Consider the following 16,823-nt stretch of genomic DNA (forward strand, 5'->3'; position numbering starts at 1 on the left):
GGAGGCGGGATGGGTGGCTGACTTGCTTCTCAGACCATGTCTGTAGATGCACACTTTGTGGTACTGTTACCTCAGCCAGAACACTACAGCAAGCCACCTGTGCAGTACAAACTTTAAAAGACATAGAAGCTGGCTGGAGAGATGGCTCTTGCTGCTTCTGTAGATGAACTGGGTTTGGTTCACACACACACACACACACACACACACACACACACACACACACACACACACACACGGTGGCTCCCTAATGTCTGTCACTCTAGTCCAGGGGCCTCCCATACCTTCTCTAGCCTCCAGGGACACTGCATGCATGTGGTGAAAACACACACACACACACACACACACACACACAGAGAGAGAGAGAGAGAGAGAGAGAGAGAGAGAGAGAGAGAGAGAGAGAGAGAGAGAGAGAGAGAGAGGCAGGAGTGTGATACATAGAAAACAGAAATAAGTGTAATAAAATAGAGCCACATTTTCCCATTTATGCCTCTCTCGTTTTGCTCAACTGTTTGGACAGATCGGCTACATCACTTTTCTCAGGTTATTGGATACCAATCCGATATTTCCTAACAAATGAAACAATTTGCCCCTTTGTAATGACAGTCCTCTAGAACTCTATTCAAATATCATTGCATAATTATGTAATTTTCTGTGGAAGAGGCAACCTTACCATCCAGTTGCTGTGCTTTTGACTTTTAGAAACAATTTACCACGAGAGTTGCAGGGATTTCCTAGGATGTTTTGAAAATATTTCTATAAGCCTTGTGCCGTAAATACCACAGACCCACTCTTAGTACTAACGGAGGCCGACATGCAAGGCAGTCCTGCCGAAACAGCTGTAGAGGACTCAGCTCTGCGCTTCCTCGGGCTTCAGGTGGCCATTGTCAATACCTGGTGTTCTGTTGTTCTGTGTTCCCTCCCATTTCTGTTCTGCAACCCTCTTAGTGTCCCCGTGTTTCTCCCTCCAGACTCCATCTCTCTAGTCTTCTAAGGATAGTGTGATTGCAAGCAGGTCTCGATAACCCACAGAAAAAGAATTGTCAGAAGCTTATATTTTTGTTCCATGAGGTACTGTTACAGTTTCTGAGAACTGGGGCATAAACTTAGCCACCATTCAGCTTACTGTAATTGTTCTCTTTGTGAGGCAGAAGGCATAATTCCATAAGCCAGGATAATTGATTGGTGTTAGCCATTGATTTATAGTTCTTCACAATTCACTATGCATTACTATACTATTTTTTAATTTACCAGTTGTGATTGTGAAATCTTTAGTTCATTTAATCCTTAACTTCAATTAGAATTCTCAGAGTCATTTTGACTGCAGTAAGAGTTTGCGTCTAAAAGTAGCTTTTGTGCGGTTGACATTAGGAGGGCTATGCAGTCTTGATATCTTTCTTGTCTACATGTCAAAGTTAATCAGTCAACAGGACTTAAAGGATGGACTACTCAGAACAGTAAAAGCACCTCCCGGGATCACCTTCCAATATTAATTCAATTACAGGTTGGAAAAGACAACGTTTGATTCCATTTTAATCACAGTTGTTAAATGAGTTGGCAGCTCCGCTCAAACCCCTGTACATTAGTTTGGCATTGCTATCTTGTTTTGTGTAGGGGAGAAGACACAGAGAGCAAAAAGATCACACGACTGTTCTTTATGGAGGACACACTTGGGTGACTCAGGCCAGTGCTGGGTACGTGTGTGTGTGTGTGTGTGTGTGTGTGTGTGTGTGTGACTCCTTGGTTTAATCTAGAAAATCTGGACGATTTCCAGTAAAGCCAACAGTTTCCCAACCGCTGTTGAGTTTAATCTGGGCCTCAGTTTACTAAGTCTAGTATTTCAGGCCCTCATCCTTAAAGATTAAATGCAACCCTGTCAGGTTAAGGTTTGGGAAGTTAAACAAAGGGCCTTAACAGCTCATTAAGGAACATGCTGATAATTCTGTACCTTGGAATGCAAGAGCCTTGCCTTGACTGAAAGCCTACTCATCAATCATCACTAACACTTCTATTCCTATCATCTCTAACATGGATTAATCAACTTAATTGACAAAATGATATTCATTCTAGAACCCAAGAAAACTTTCTGTTGAAACCACTCGAAACCGTGTTTTCAATAGACCCCAATTTGGTTTTCATTAATAGCAATAATTAAACATGTCGTAACCACTCGAAAAAAGCTGTAGAAAATGTAGACATAAGTAAGCTGAAACAACGGAGAACTTGAAAGCATCGGTGTGTTGTCGTACTTCTTAAATTCAATAGTTGGTATATGAATTCTGGTGACTGTCAGAAGGGCATGTACAAGAACTGATAATTAGAAATTCACCATAGTAATAAAACTGAGGGTGGGTCCTGGGTATGATGTGGACTGTAATCTCCACACTTAGGAGGCTCTGAGGCAGGACAACCCTGAGTCTAAGACTAGTACCGTTCATGTAGCAAGCTTCAGAGCAGCCTGTGCTACGAAAGCAAGCAAGACTCCCCTTTCAAAACCAAATAGACTAGCAAAAACAGAATGGGTCAAGTGAAGTGAATGAACTAGATCCAGACAGAGCGGTTACTAAGTTTCTAAGTTCCTAAGTTCCTAAGTCGGGTTGCAGGATACTGGGGATAACAATGCTAACAAAAGAGACTCCCAGCAATAGCAACAATTTGGATACTTTCTGACCATCACTCTGAAAAACTCATTTTGCACTTTCATTCCTCTATACCTCCATGTGTATTTTGATTCAAAAATACTGGTTTCTCTGAGTGTAGCGTATATAAGCAATTGAATTGAGTATCTAGAAGTAACAGACTCATTGAAGCATCATTGATTCATATACACTGTAAAGCCTGTATGCATGTGGCATGCCTAGGTACAGCTAAGAAATAGTATTAGCAAATAGGGTGTCCTGTGATAGGGCTAGCAGCAAGCACTGCTTTATAGTAGGCAGCAGGGAGGTAACCCACAGACGTTTTACCTGAGGAAATGAAAATAAATTTATCTTTTCTTAAGAATGGTTGGTTCAATTCTTAAAACATGATCATGAATTGTTAAAATTGACAATAAACAGTACATATAACATTGTGTGTGTATGTACGTGTGTGTGTGTTAGACCACAATAGATCAAGATCAGTAGAGAAAGGATATCACATAGATTAATTGAAACAATCAAATTGAGCCTTTCTGGATTATTAAGACATTTGTTGAAAGGCACCCGTATTGTAGATCGATTTTTCTAAAATATAGGTTGGTTAGAACATACGCTGTAAATTTTCGCAGAAGCTTTGGCGAGCAGGTTGGATTCGCGGCATCCTGAGGTGTTTCTCAGAGCTCCTTTTATTCTTGCTTCTTAAGTGGTGTGTGTAAGACATTGGGTATAATTAACCTGGGGGTTATAAAAATACCTGGGGGTAAAAGCCTGGTTTTCTGGGACTCCTTGGGCCTTCCTCTGAGACTTCCCTGCGCTCAGTGAAGTTTGTTGCACCAGAGGATAAACAAAGAGAAATTAATCATCTGAAAATATAAAGACTTTCTACAACGACGTGGATTGGCTACCTGGGGTGGGCTGGAGCTCTTGTATCTCCCCTGGGTTTGGAAAGCCGCAGCTAAGCATTGTGGGTAGGATCAGAGTCTACATAAGCTGCTGCTCTTCCCCAGGCCCAGCACGTCCACTGAGTATAAGCAGTTCACTGCTGGGAAACATAGAGCCTTTAACTCAATTCCTTGTCAATTGCTTAGATCCAATCAGTGGCTCTCAGACTCCTTTGCTCCCTTTATTGGTCTCCACACATCCTTCATCCTTTTACACAAGCACCTCTGACCCGATCGATGGTCGCAGTGTCTCTTCTCAGCACTGTATAACAGGCTGCCCTAGAGCCAAAGCAGATGACTGCTTATTTAATTGAAAGAATCTAGTTTCCCATTTTTTTCTTATGCTTAATCTGGTAAAAGTATCTTTATACCAAATTTTATATAGTTTGTGCCATACTGAGGTTAATATCTTTAATAAATTTATTCTATTATATTTAGACTTGGTTATCAAGTTTGAATTCTGCAACAGATCCTTAAAATATTACATTTTGCTACCCCTCACAGCGTCCTATGGTTAAAACCTGTATATTATTGATAATATTTAGGATTATTTTGTTAAATCTAATACACAAACACACACACAATTTAATGCCAACTTAAGTAGATATAAGGAATTGAGTGTTAGCAATGAATGTCAATAAATTTCCTTTGTTATAATGTGAGTTGTATACTCTCTTATTTGCTCGATGTCTGCATATGTCCAGGTGTGCCTTCATTTGCATGTAATATACGTGGGAGACAGAAGCCAGTCCCCAATGTCACTTTTCAGGAGCCATCTGTATTTTTTAAAAGATTTACTTGTTATTATATGTGAGTACACTGTAGATGTCTTCAGACACACCAGAAGAGGGCGTGTCAGATCTCATTACAGATGGTTGTGAGCCACCATGTGGGTGCTGGGATTTGAACTCAGGACCTTCAGAAGAGCAGTCAGTGCTCTTAACCGCTGAGCCATCTGTTTTTGATGTAGGATCTGAAACTCATCCATTCACCTATACTGGCTGCCTTGCAAGCCCCAGAAATCCCCCTGCCTCCATGCCCTAGTGCTGGAATTATAAGAAAGTGCACAGATTCTGGGAGTCAAGTTCAGTTCCTCATGCTGGCACAAAAATCACTTTAGCCACTGAGCTATCTCTCCTGGCCCTATAATTAGTTGTTATATATTTAAGAAGCCGATTCTTCTTTACCTTGCATTTTATTTTAGCTCTCTATATATGATTTCCTCAGTCACACCTTAGTAACTAAATTGAATTGACAGTTATAGCTACATGCACACCTGCACATTTATTATTGTAGTTATGAAAGATGTGTAGAATTGCCGGGGTGAATTAACGCGAGTGACTAATGGGGCAGTGGGCCACAGCTAAACATTTACTACTTGCTTTTATTTTTCTGTAGATAATCTGGAGTCTGCTCTACCTCTCCCTTCATATTGCCTTCAAATACTGCACGTCAACATACAGTGACTAGGCTTAAATATTCTACGTACCACCCAAAGCTGTTAAAGTGGTCATCTGACGACAGGTAAAGGTGTATTTTTGCTTGTAGTTCCTTATTCATACTTACAAATAAAACAGACAAAACACAACTGCTTCCAAGTACACAGACTATCACAGAACTGTCCACAGGGGAAGGCATAACACAGGAGATTGTGTGTTCAAACTGAATTGTGACTGCTCATTCATTTCAGCTGCTGAGAAGAGAGAGGTGGTTTGCAGGGTGTGCTCCTTACCCAAGGGTAAGGAATCAGGACCTTAATACTATGAACTGTTAGCAGAGTGCCAGCAATAAGCACCACACCTCAGGGCCTATGGTCTCTCATCTCATAGGTCCTCAGCGTCAATAACTGGCAGATGCCTGTGGTATACTGTGGAGTGCACCATAAATCCAACCAGAAAGTACTTATTTGTTTGCATGCCTTACATGTCACTGTCACGCCTGAGGGCACACTTACCTTCCCAGTCAGGTAGTTACTGTAGCACTTAGAGTTCATAGCTGGATAAGATTGATAGTAACTTGTCTCCTCTGGTAGGTAGCATGCATAACCCCTTCACATGCTATGGAAGATAGTAAGGATGAAACTCCTCGGTCCATACCAACTTGGTTTCTTCCTATCAAGTATGTGATGTGTTCGATCTCAATGTCTCACTCTCAAGTTCTAAGGGATAGCTAAGAGCAATCAAAGTAGACTTTAATAGGTCTGTGAGACCTCATTGGCCAACAACTCCACTTATAAATGTAAAGCACTCTTAGCATTGGTATTGTGCTTGCATTTTTGCTTTGGTTTGGTTGACTATAGTTTATATAGGTGGTAGATTTTTTTGTTGTTGTTGCATTAGGGTAATACTGTTTTATACATGTAAATGCTTAAATTTCAGGAACATTCTGCAGGAGTTTTTCATATGACAATTTGTGAAAGCCTTTGGTATTACCCTCCTCTATCCTGGCTTTCCACCCCCCACCTCTTCACTCTACCTCTTGTATCCCACCCTCCTCATCCCCACTAATACCACAGGGTTCTGTTTTCCATACCTTGAAAATCCCCCCTTGCCATGACACATGACTAATTTCTTCACCTCTGTTGGTATTCCACATGAGACTTACCTATCTACAGACTCCACGCTACTGTCTTCAGAGGAGAGAAAAGCCAGAGGTGTTTGCCACTCTGGATCCCAAGTTGCCTGGCTCAGAATGCTTGTTTACAGTTTCGTCACTTTCCCTGTAAACGGCAGAATTTGTTCTTTGATATAGGTGAACAGCACTTCACTCTGTAAGCGTACCACACGCTATCCATTCGTCCAGGACGACTGAGGCAGTTTCAAATTCCTGTCGATCATGAGTAGAGCATCACTGAACACAATATGAGCGAGAATCTCTGTTGTATGACAGAGTCCTTTGGGTACATGCCAAGAATGGTATAACTGGATTATTAATGATAGACTGATTAGATTCCATCCTGCACACTAGAAAATGACAAGGCCAGGTCCCGACTCCTTGTAACTGTCTCTACACTACAGGAAAGAGCTGCCCACTCCATAATCGGCTTTTGGCATTTTCTCGGTGACTTTTCTGAGTTTTCTTTTTGTAAATTTTCAAGCCAAAAGGCAACTTGGTCACTTTGAAATTTAATTTTGAAATGCGGTAATAAGCTCAGATTCCTAAGATGAGTCCCACGGCCACTTGCCGACGTCTACCGATGTTTATAAGCCGTCTTTCTCTCTGCTTTCTCTAAGCATCATGCACTTCTGACAACACATTTTTTGGTACTTGGATGTTGCAAAATGATCTTCAAGCAGAAACAGTAGCATTTTAAAACCTAGTAAATGAAGAGCTAGGAAAGATACTTATTTCTGCTTCCAACAAGAAACAATGAAAAAGATTATAGTGCACTGTAAAGACATGCCACTTAAAAGTAATTCTTGACAAATGTGTGGGGTTTTTTTTCTACTAATTTATAATCTCAGTAGAATATTAACCTAATACAAGTGTTTTTTCACTAAAACCTAGTAACCACTTTACAAGCATTTGTCCATAACTGAGCCTATTTTGTTGCTGGGTTTTTGTTTGTTTGTTTGTTTTGACATTTTAGTGGTCTTTTGTTATGTGAGAGATTTTTTTTCTCCCTGAGATTACACGTGCATGCGCGTGCGCGCTCATGCTCACACACACACACAGGTACATGGGCAAGCACACACGCATACATACACTCACACATATACACACGGACAGACAGATTAGCACACATGGATGTACTTATATACACACATGCACACACATAGGTGTAGCACACACACACACACACACACACACACACACACACACCTACTCACTCTTATAAGGAGACCACCCCTCTTACAGACCAAAGTAACAAGTTCACCAAAGTCCACTCATTTGAACCAGTGGGATTCTTTTCAAAATCTGTTTTTAATGATGTTTCTTAAAATGTTGTAATCTTTTTAACTCACCACCCACCAGAAGTAGTGGAAAAGAAAGGATATGGGGAAAGTGGACCTGTTTAGAAAGGTTCTTTGGAGCAAATCTCATCTATATTGTCAGATGGAAATCAGCAGATCAGTTCACAAGTCAGCAGGCAGTAGCAGCTCAATCCACTCATAAACACTTCACAGATACACACCAGCAGTCCTTTTCGGTAGTCAGGACAGCAAACAAGACTCAGCAGTGGTGGTACTACCTTGCGAGGCAACCAGGCCTGGCCTTGGCTCCAGTCAGCAGCAGGGACCAGGGAAGAATGCCAGGTGAAGTTCTTGGCTGTGCCTCTCTCCGGGAAACTCGGTGGAGATGCCAGACCCACAGCGTTGCACAGCTGGCTCTACAAGCAAGCCAAGCTCAGCCCTCATCACTGTCCATCGACTCCTATTTATACCCTGCAAAAATCATGTGTCCCCCACGGGTCTTACCTCAGCACGAGGATTGATGTCCCAGAGAAGGGGGATGCTGGAGGGTTAAGGTAGGAGTGTGGTGGGAGGGTAGGCAAGCACTCTCTTACAGGAAAGGGGGAGGGGTAGAGGTAGGGGTGGGGTTCATGGAGAAGAGACCAGGAGTGGGAACAATATTGGGAATGTAAATAAATAAAATAATTAATTTAAAAAAAAGGACTAAGGCAGACTGGCGAAGGAACCAGTGGGATTTCGGGGGTGAGTTACAGGTGTCCAAATGGCTCAGGAGCTCTTGTATCCTCAGAAAGCACAGTGTAGGAGATCCCTGAAGCTCCACAGACCTCAGAATCTCCTCTCCTTCTGAGCAGCACTGCTCAGGGCTCCTGCCACAGCAGTTTACCCACTTCTGTGTCCCAGCCTTCCCTGATTCGGGAAGTTTTCTGGCCTCCGGAGTCCCCTGTACCTCCAGTCTCAGGCCAGGAGGGAAATGTGTCAGAGCACACTGCTAGAGAGTGTTTCCAGAGAGTGCACCAGAGCATCCCTGTGCCAGTCAGGTTTTACCACTGAGACAAATTACCTCAGGAAATTACCTTTGATGGAGGGAAGATTTTTTTTTCCTGATACCTCAGAGGTTCTAATCACTGGCACCCCATTCTTTTGCTGGGGAGCACTGTGAGAACAGGCAAACCAGCATTGCACCAAGATACTCACAAGGGGAGCCAAGAAGAAAGGCAGAGAAGGCCACAGTCCCAGAGCTCTCTACAAAAGCACTCACCAGGGAGCTGACTTCCTTCCCTTAGTTCACAAGTTAAAGGTCCAACCTATTCCCAGCAACACCAAAGGCAGACCACCAGGCCTTCGTCACTACAGTACTGGGGAATGTTTAGCATCAAACTATACAATTTCTATGGGGAAAGTTTCCAGGCTGTGAATGTTTTGGAACTTGAGTATTCTTGACTGTTTCAATCCTTCAGGATATTTAGACACAGAGAATATAATAAAAATGTCAAATGGGTTTTCTTTGGCCTATTTAACTCCCTGAGTACATGCTCAAGCAGTCTTATGTCTGATCCCGTGTATTTTATGTTAGCAGCAGCAGCTGGATCTAGTGGCTCATGGGTAACTCAAGGCCAAGTTTCTTAATATCACTGAAATTGTCTCATTTTAAAAATAGAGTATCAAAGGATTTCTATGAAGTTAAATTGATTAATAAATGCATACTGCTATAGATAATACTTAACAATAACAAGGATTCAGAATTTACTGAGGTGTAGTCCTTTATCCATAGTATTTTTATGTACCCACAGCTACATCATAGGTTAATTTGAATATTATGCACTTAGGTAGGTAGCATAAGGGATGAGATATTTGAAATGTTTTTAACTTTTTTAAATTAAGTAATTGATTTTATTTTAAAATTGAAGAGTTTTTGCGCACTAACTACATTTTGATTATGACTCCCCTTCCCCCAAATACCTCCATATCTCCCTACCTCTCGACTCACTTAAATCCATATCCTGTCTTTCTCTCTTTAATTAGGAAACAGATATCTCAAAAAAGAGAGTCATAGAATAAAACAACACAAAACCAGGTAAACTTGAATAGGACAAACCAGATGAACAGAAAAAAATGAGCCAAAGATGAAACACAAGAAACATATAGATGCAAAGACACAGGCTAGGCTCAAAAAAATATAACATTGTGTGTGTGTATGTGTGTGTATGTGTGTGTGTGTGTGTGTGCATGTGGGTATATGCATGTGTGTGCATGTGTGCATGTGGTGTGTGTGTGTGCACGTGCGGGTGCATGCACACGCATGCATGCATGTGTATGTGTGCACATGTGTATGTGCGTGCATGTGTGTGCATGTGTGCATGTGGTGTGTGTGTGCACGTGTGCGTGTGTGTGCACGTGTGTATGTGTGTGTATGCATGTGTGTGCATGTGGTGTGTGTATGTGTGTGCATGTGTGTGTATATGTGTGTATGTGTGTGCATGTGTGCTTGAGTATGGGCATGTGTGTGTATATGTGTATATATGTATGTGTGCATATTGTGTATGTGTGCGTGTGTGTGCATGTTGTGTATGTGTGTGTGTGCATGTGTGTGCATGTGATATGTGTGTATGTGTGTGGACCTGTGTGTGTGTGTGTGTGGACATGTGTGTATGTGTGTATATGTGAGTATGCACCTGTTTATGTGTGTATGCTTATGTGTATGTGTGTGTGTGTGTGTGTGTGTGTGTGGACATGTGTGTATGTGTGTATATATGTAAGTATGCACCTGTTTATGTGTGTGTGTGCGTGTGTGTGTGTGTGTGTGTGTGCAACTGTGTGGTGGGTGTCTGTGTGTATGTGTGCAGTACATGTGGAGGGCAGAGGACAACTTTTGGAAATCAGTTCTCTGTTTCTACCATGCTGTTTCCTGGGATTGAACTCAGGCTATCAGGACTGGTTACAAATACTTTTATCTGCTGCGGTGTCCTGCTGACTCCAATTTCAACTTCATGTCATTATTGTGTGTGGCTCTATCCCTCACATCATCCTTCTCCAGTTTAGAATAACTTTGCATTTCACTATATATTCTTGGAAATAAGGGGTTTACCACTTAATTCTCAGTCACACTAATTTCTTACCACTGACTCTCCCAAATTTGTCACTTCTAAATAAGTAATTTCCAATGACTTTAAAAATTATCAACATATGACTAAGCACTATATATATATAATATCTAAAAAGAAAACAATGTAATATAAAATATAATTAATTTTTACTAATCATGGGATCAGCCAAAAGTTGAATTTTTATGATTATATATATATATATTATATATATAATACAGATACATAACACCCATTTTATATATATATATATATATATATATATATATATATATATATATATGAACCTTTTCTCCAGTCCTTCAAGAAGTAAGAACATTATCCATGTAGCTAGTAGAAATCCTTTGAAATGAAAGATGGCTGAGGGGGAGGGTCGAAGGAGGAGAAGGAGGAGAGATTCACAAAATGGCTGGTCACCCCAATATTGATTGGAAAGGCAATGTTTTAAATTAAGATATTCTTAAGGCTTCGTGATTGCTCAGTTGTTAAGAGTTTGCCACAAGATTTTGAGGACCTGAGTTCAGTCCTTCAGATTCCATGTAAAAATATCATGTATGGGCTGGGCAGTGGTGGCACACACCTTTAATCCCAGCACTTGGGAGGCAGAGGCAGGCGGATTTCTGAGTTCGAGGCCAGCCTGGTGTATGGAGTGAGTTCCAGGACAGCCGGGGCTACACAGAGAAACCCTGTCTCAAGAAAAAACAATTGTATCTTGTATGTCATCCCAGTGCTGGGAAAACAGAATGAGAAGGGACTCCTTGGAGCATTTGCCCCTAAAGGCAGCCAAATCACCAAGCTCCCAGTGCTCCCTCTAAAAGACCATTCCCTGAAACCTGAGGTGGAGGACTATTGAGGAGAACAGTGTATATCAACCCCTGACATGCATACACAGGAGCGAGTATACGTGTACATGCACACACACACACACACACACACATACACACACACACACACACACACACACACACTGCATCTTGCACACACACAGAAGAAGGCATTTGCTGTGTAATAGTCATGTTTCTCCCCAGCCCTTCAGTTTAGGTCTGGATTCTTCATGTCCAAATCTTTTCTTCCCGTAATTAAGTGCTTTCAGATTTTACCCCTTAATAACCAAGTCAGTTTATAATTTTTTGCTTTGGTTTTCTAATAATTATCGAAGTATGAGAATACTGAGCATATTAATAAAAATCGCCCGGCAGTTACATTGAGAATGCTCTCTTAGCAACTATCAAGGGCGACATAGAAAATCAAGAGCATAACCGGGAACTGTCACTTCTTTTCCGCTAGGTCACTTTAGTGTCCAGTAGAAGAGCAGAATGCCATCAGACGCTTCCTCTGTACCGCTGCCATACCCACCTCCTCCCGACGGGGGGTGGGGCTGGATGGTGGTCTGCGCATCCTTTATCTCCATTGGATTTTCATACGCCTTCCCCAAAGCTGTCACAGTCTTCTTCAAGGATATCCAGGAAATATTCCACACCACCTCCAGTCAGATCGCCTGGATATCGTCCATCATGCTGGCTGTCATGTACGCGGGAGGTAAGGTCCTCAGCACGAAGGGATTTCTGGAGTAAAGAGTATAGTTCCCTGTCTCCACCTACTTCACATTGACTATGGACACATACTAAAACTCTTCCATGTTAATCAGTTGAAATCAATCAGAAAAGCGCGATTAGAACTGCATTCTTAGTGGTTTGTGGTGGTTTAGCATGATTTATGTGTTTACTTCATTTTGAGTCTTAATGGAATATTTGTTAGGATGGAAAATTATTTGTACAAATGAGGTTTGTGGGACTATCAAGATTCCCAGTGATTCTGCTCTTTGGTTTGGAATTAACATCATGCTATGATGGGAGGTTATCATGCTATAACCTCAACATCATTATAGGTGACCAACATACTTTCTTTGGAGTGAAAAGGAAATCTATGTTCCTGTCAGTTTATAAAACCAGCACATACTTGGTTTCATGGTGCCTAGAGCGTTGCCACCTGCCCACCGTGTATTTTCTGCCGATGTTCAAGTTGTTGTTGGTGGGATAATTTCTTATTGTTTTAGGACTCCCAATGCTATGCTGTCATTTTATTGAGGTGGCTGCTTGCAGTTATATTGTTAGAGTCTCTGTTAAAATGAGTGTGTAAATCATGAGAGAGAATTAATCCATCAAACCACCTCATATTGGAGCATGAAACAATGAAAATCTCTCATTATGTTGTGACCTGTTGTCTTTAAAACATTCTCAACAGCAGACCAGACTTTTATAGATATTTCTGCATATAAATCATTACTTAAAATATATGGGTTTTGGAATTTTCATTTGTCTACTGGTAATTTAAGTTTAAGGAACAGTTATGGAATCAGAATACAAGAATATAAAGCTATCTTTTAAGTTATCTAATGTCAGCTAATGTCAGTTTTTACTATATAAGTAAAGGCAATGTGATTCCTAAGAGTGGCATAGAATATTAGCAATAATAACCAATATTTATTGGAATTTGTTCTTGGCCAAGGCCCCATCCCACACTTGATTAATGTGATATTTCCCAGTCCTCTTAAGAACCTGAGAGATGAGGTTTCTGTTTCTTCTTTTCTTCTTTTGTTCTGGGACTAAGGACATATACAAACTAATTTTCCAAAGTCACAGGGCTCATTTCTGGATATGCAACCTGAGCCTTCAAACATTTAACCAGTGTGCTCTCATATCTTTCTCTGTGTCTACAGAGTGGCAGAGCCAGGCCAATCCAGTTCTGAAAACCCAATGCAGTCTCTTGCTTTGTATCACTGACACACATTTCTCCTGCCGTGGAGGCATACCAATTATTCTGTAAGATGGTGTATTTCTAGTATACTACCAAAGCCAATATTGATACACAAATGACTCTACTATGTGTGATAAGTACCTTGCTATCAGTGTGAATTTTCCACTACTTGTATCTTAATGATTCTAGATTAATCAAGATTAAATAATATTGATATGGTTAAACTGTGGAGTTTTATTTTAGTATTAAGAGTAGCATTTAAATTTTATTTGCACTCGTATTTGAACAGAATTATAATTTTTAAAAAAAAACCCTTTCCTAGAATAACTTTTGGGTGCCTGTTTTAAAAATTGTATTTGCTATTTCTCATATCTATATAGAAATGTGCAATGCATCATGTTCTTCTACAGCTCTAGTGTTTTGTGATGATGCTCTGATGGACTAACATTTTTTCCTTGACCTGTTGGGTTAAGCTAAATATTAAGATCCATCCAATGTTTCCCTGCCTCTTACATATAACTGAAGCAGAAGCCTCCAGAGACTTGATATAGGTTTATTGAGTTTGGACATCAGGTTCCATTTTATTTTTCACAGTTTTCTGTTGAAAATATTGTTGACTAAAAGTCAAGAATCAGAATTCAATGTAGTTAAGGTCCTCTCCTGAGTCTCCTCCTCTCAGCCTTTTATACACAATCCCCAAGTCTCTGTGGTTTCAGGACATGCATGCTAATTAGAAGCTCCCTCAGTGCTTCCCGTGGCATCTGTTGTAACACACTGACTCTTGCTGTCCTCTAAACCTACCCCCTGCATCGGACAAAGAGAAAGATCATCTGCAGTATTCAGTGTCCAGCGCTGGAATTTATGAACTTCATTTCTGACTATATTCTACTGGCCAGAACAAATTATTGCCATGTACTGAGGCAGAGGTCACAATAACTGTGGGCTTCCTGGAAGAAAAGTAAGAACTAGATAAGATCCAGTAAGTCTTAGAATTTCCAGTTCAACAGTCATAACAGTCATTGTCCCTGGAGGGAATAGTGTGAGTGTGTGTGGGGGGAGGCTGTGTGGCTGGGGTGGTAGGGGGGATGGGGAGACGGGTGGGGGTGGAAGGTTGCCCGGCTAGGAAGGGAATGGAGTCCTTTGGAGAGAGCAGGGCCACCTGTGTGAGAGAGCAGGGATGGTGAGCTCCCGTGTACCCGCAGAAGGAGGCTACCTGGCTAGGGAAAATCCCACTTGATCTTGTGGAGCAGAGGCCCGAATACCTGCAGAGGAAGCTGGGCTGGGTGGGGAAGTCCCGGGTCCTTTCTGGCATCTGGAGAGACTGAGGCCTGTTGCATTTCTCCGACACAGCGGGTTTAGAGAAGAGGCAGCCTATGCTTTTAAAACTTTATTATAGAAAAGTAGGAAAAAAGCAAAGAGATAGAGAAGTAAAGAGAGAAAGAAAAGATAGAGGGGTAAGAGCTGGCCATGGCCACATGGAAAGAGGGGAGAAGAATGGGGAGAGGGGGGACAGGGGGAAAAGAGAGAAAAGCAAGAGAGCTAGGAGGGGCCAAGAAGTCCCCTTAAGAGTGGGCTGGGTTACCTGGCTGTTGCCTGGAAACTGTGGGGCGGGGCAAACCTGGCTGTAGCCTGTTGACTGTGGGGGTGGAGTCCAGCCAGAACACTAGGGACCTGGCCCTACATGACTGATGGCCACGGGGTTATGTCCAACAGTCCCCTAGCAAAGGAGATCTGGTTTATTATAGAGGTGGCATAGTCACAGCATAGACTTGGAGGTAGCTAGATGAAAAGGAGGATATAAAATGATAGAATGGCATCATTTAATTTAATATTTTACTTTTCTAAAATTAGTGTGACGTCTTAATGGACATTTTTCCCCACTGGGCTTGTCATGTAGATAAATTATTTTATGAATACATTTATTTTCTTTTTAAGGTGTGTGGTACAAATTTGAAGAAACACAAAGGAAAATTGTTTTGAAATGTGTCTCATATATTCCACGTTTGCCTTGATCCCATCTCATAGTTGAGGATGTAAGGAGACCTTGAATTTCTGATTCTCCTGTTCCTACCTTCAAAGTATGGGATAGCAGCATGCCCCTGGCGAGCCCAGGTTGTATAGTTTAGGGTTGAACACAGGTATGACATAAAGGCTAGATAAGTTCTCTACCAAATGGAATACGTCTCCATTCCTCAAATGAAAACTCTAGAAATTAATCAATACAGTGGTGATTTACAACTTTTGGGAAATCATTAAGGTATTTAGAGTAATATAAAAATAAATTTTGTCTAAAGTAAGGTGGATAGGTGTTTTCTGTGTGGTGGCTTTGAGAAAATAATTTAAGGCACATAATAACTTAAGGCACATAAAAATACTGAGTGTGTAGGTGAGATCTAGAAAAGATCCAAATAAACCCTTGGAATATTGCCCAAATCCCCAATTTCCAAGGCTGTGACTGTTTGCATGTCATTGCTGGCTATGTATAAAATAGAACAACACATTCCCAGGCTTTTGTGTAATGGGAGGAGAATCCAAAACCCATTAAACTGCAGTTTATGCTCGATGTAGTTTATACGTTCACATGTTTCCTCATACTGTCCACGTTCTATGTCTCATCCCTATAGCCAAGCTTTTATCTTTGAATAAAAACAGACTTTGTGACAGGCATGCTGGTGCACACACAGAGTCCCAGGACTCTGTAGGCAAAGACAAGAGGAGTTCCACATGTGTGAGGTTAGCCTGGTCTATGTAGCTTCTACGTCAGCCCAGACTACACATTAGAACCTTGTTTCAAACAAATAAAGGGACCAGATGTAGTGGCACATGCCTAATTTAGATCCAGTATGCAGAGGTAGGGGCAGGGGCAGAGGCAGAGGCAGAGGCAGAGGCAGAGGCAGAGGCAGAGGCAGAGGCAGAGGCAGAGGCAGAGAGGCAGGCAGAGAGGCAGAGAGGCAGAGGCAAAGATCTCTGTGAATTCAAGCTGAGTTAGTCTGCAGAGTAAGTTCCAGAACAGCCAGGATTCTATGGGGAGACCACATCTCAATACCACACCAACCAAACCAAACAAAACCAAATCGAAGAACAAGCAAATGTCTACAAAAATCTCCTTGAGTTTTTATTGTGCTAACAGTCCACTGCTGGCCACTTGGCCTGCCCTCGAGGTTTGTATACTTAGATCCCATTACAAAACACTTCTTCTTTAAGTAGTTGACAACTGAGGATGGATATTCAGGGATGGAAAGCTCCCTTCCCCCTTTCCCCTCTCAGTAATGGGACCTTTCCTGATTTGGACCTGTGCAGGGCCTGTGCATGCTGCCATGGTCTCCATGAGTTTGTATGTGTGACAATGCTCTTCTATCTGGAAGACAGATCTTCCTGTTCCCATTCCCCACAGTTCCCTGATCCTCATAGGGGAGAGGATTGATTGCATCACATTTAGGGACTTAGTGTTCAAATCTTGCACTCCCCGCCAAT

At 41.6% G+C, this 16,823-nt stretch overlaps 1 protein-coding gene across 1 annotated transcript in view; it reads left to right on the forward strand.

Moving 5' to 3' along the window:
- Positions 1–16,823, forward strand: part of Slc16a7 (solute carrier family 16 member 7) — a 161,205-nt gene that overhangs the window by 85,919 nt on the left and 58,463 nt on the right. The window contains exons 4-5 of the mRNA XM_052165800.1: positions 4,976–5,101; positions 11,880–12,131. Of these exons, the coding sequence (XP_052021760.1) occupies positions 11,909–12,131 (223 nt within the window). The 5' untranslated portion in view covers positions 4,976–5,101; positions 11,880–11,908. The remainder of the gene's footprint in view (positions 1–4,975; positions 5,102–11,879; positions 12,132–16,823) is intronic.

Source organism: Apodemus sylvaticus, chromosome 20 (assembly GCF_947179515.1).
Source record: "Apodemus sylvaticus chromosome 20, mApoSyl1.1, whole genome shotgun sequence".
In the NCBI taxonomy this organism is placed as follows: domain Eukaryota; kingdom Metazoa; phylum Chordata; class Mammalia; order Rodentia; family Muridae; genus Apodemus; species Apodemus sylvaticus.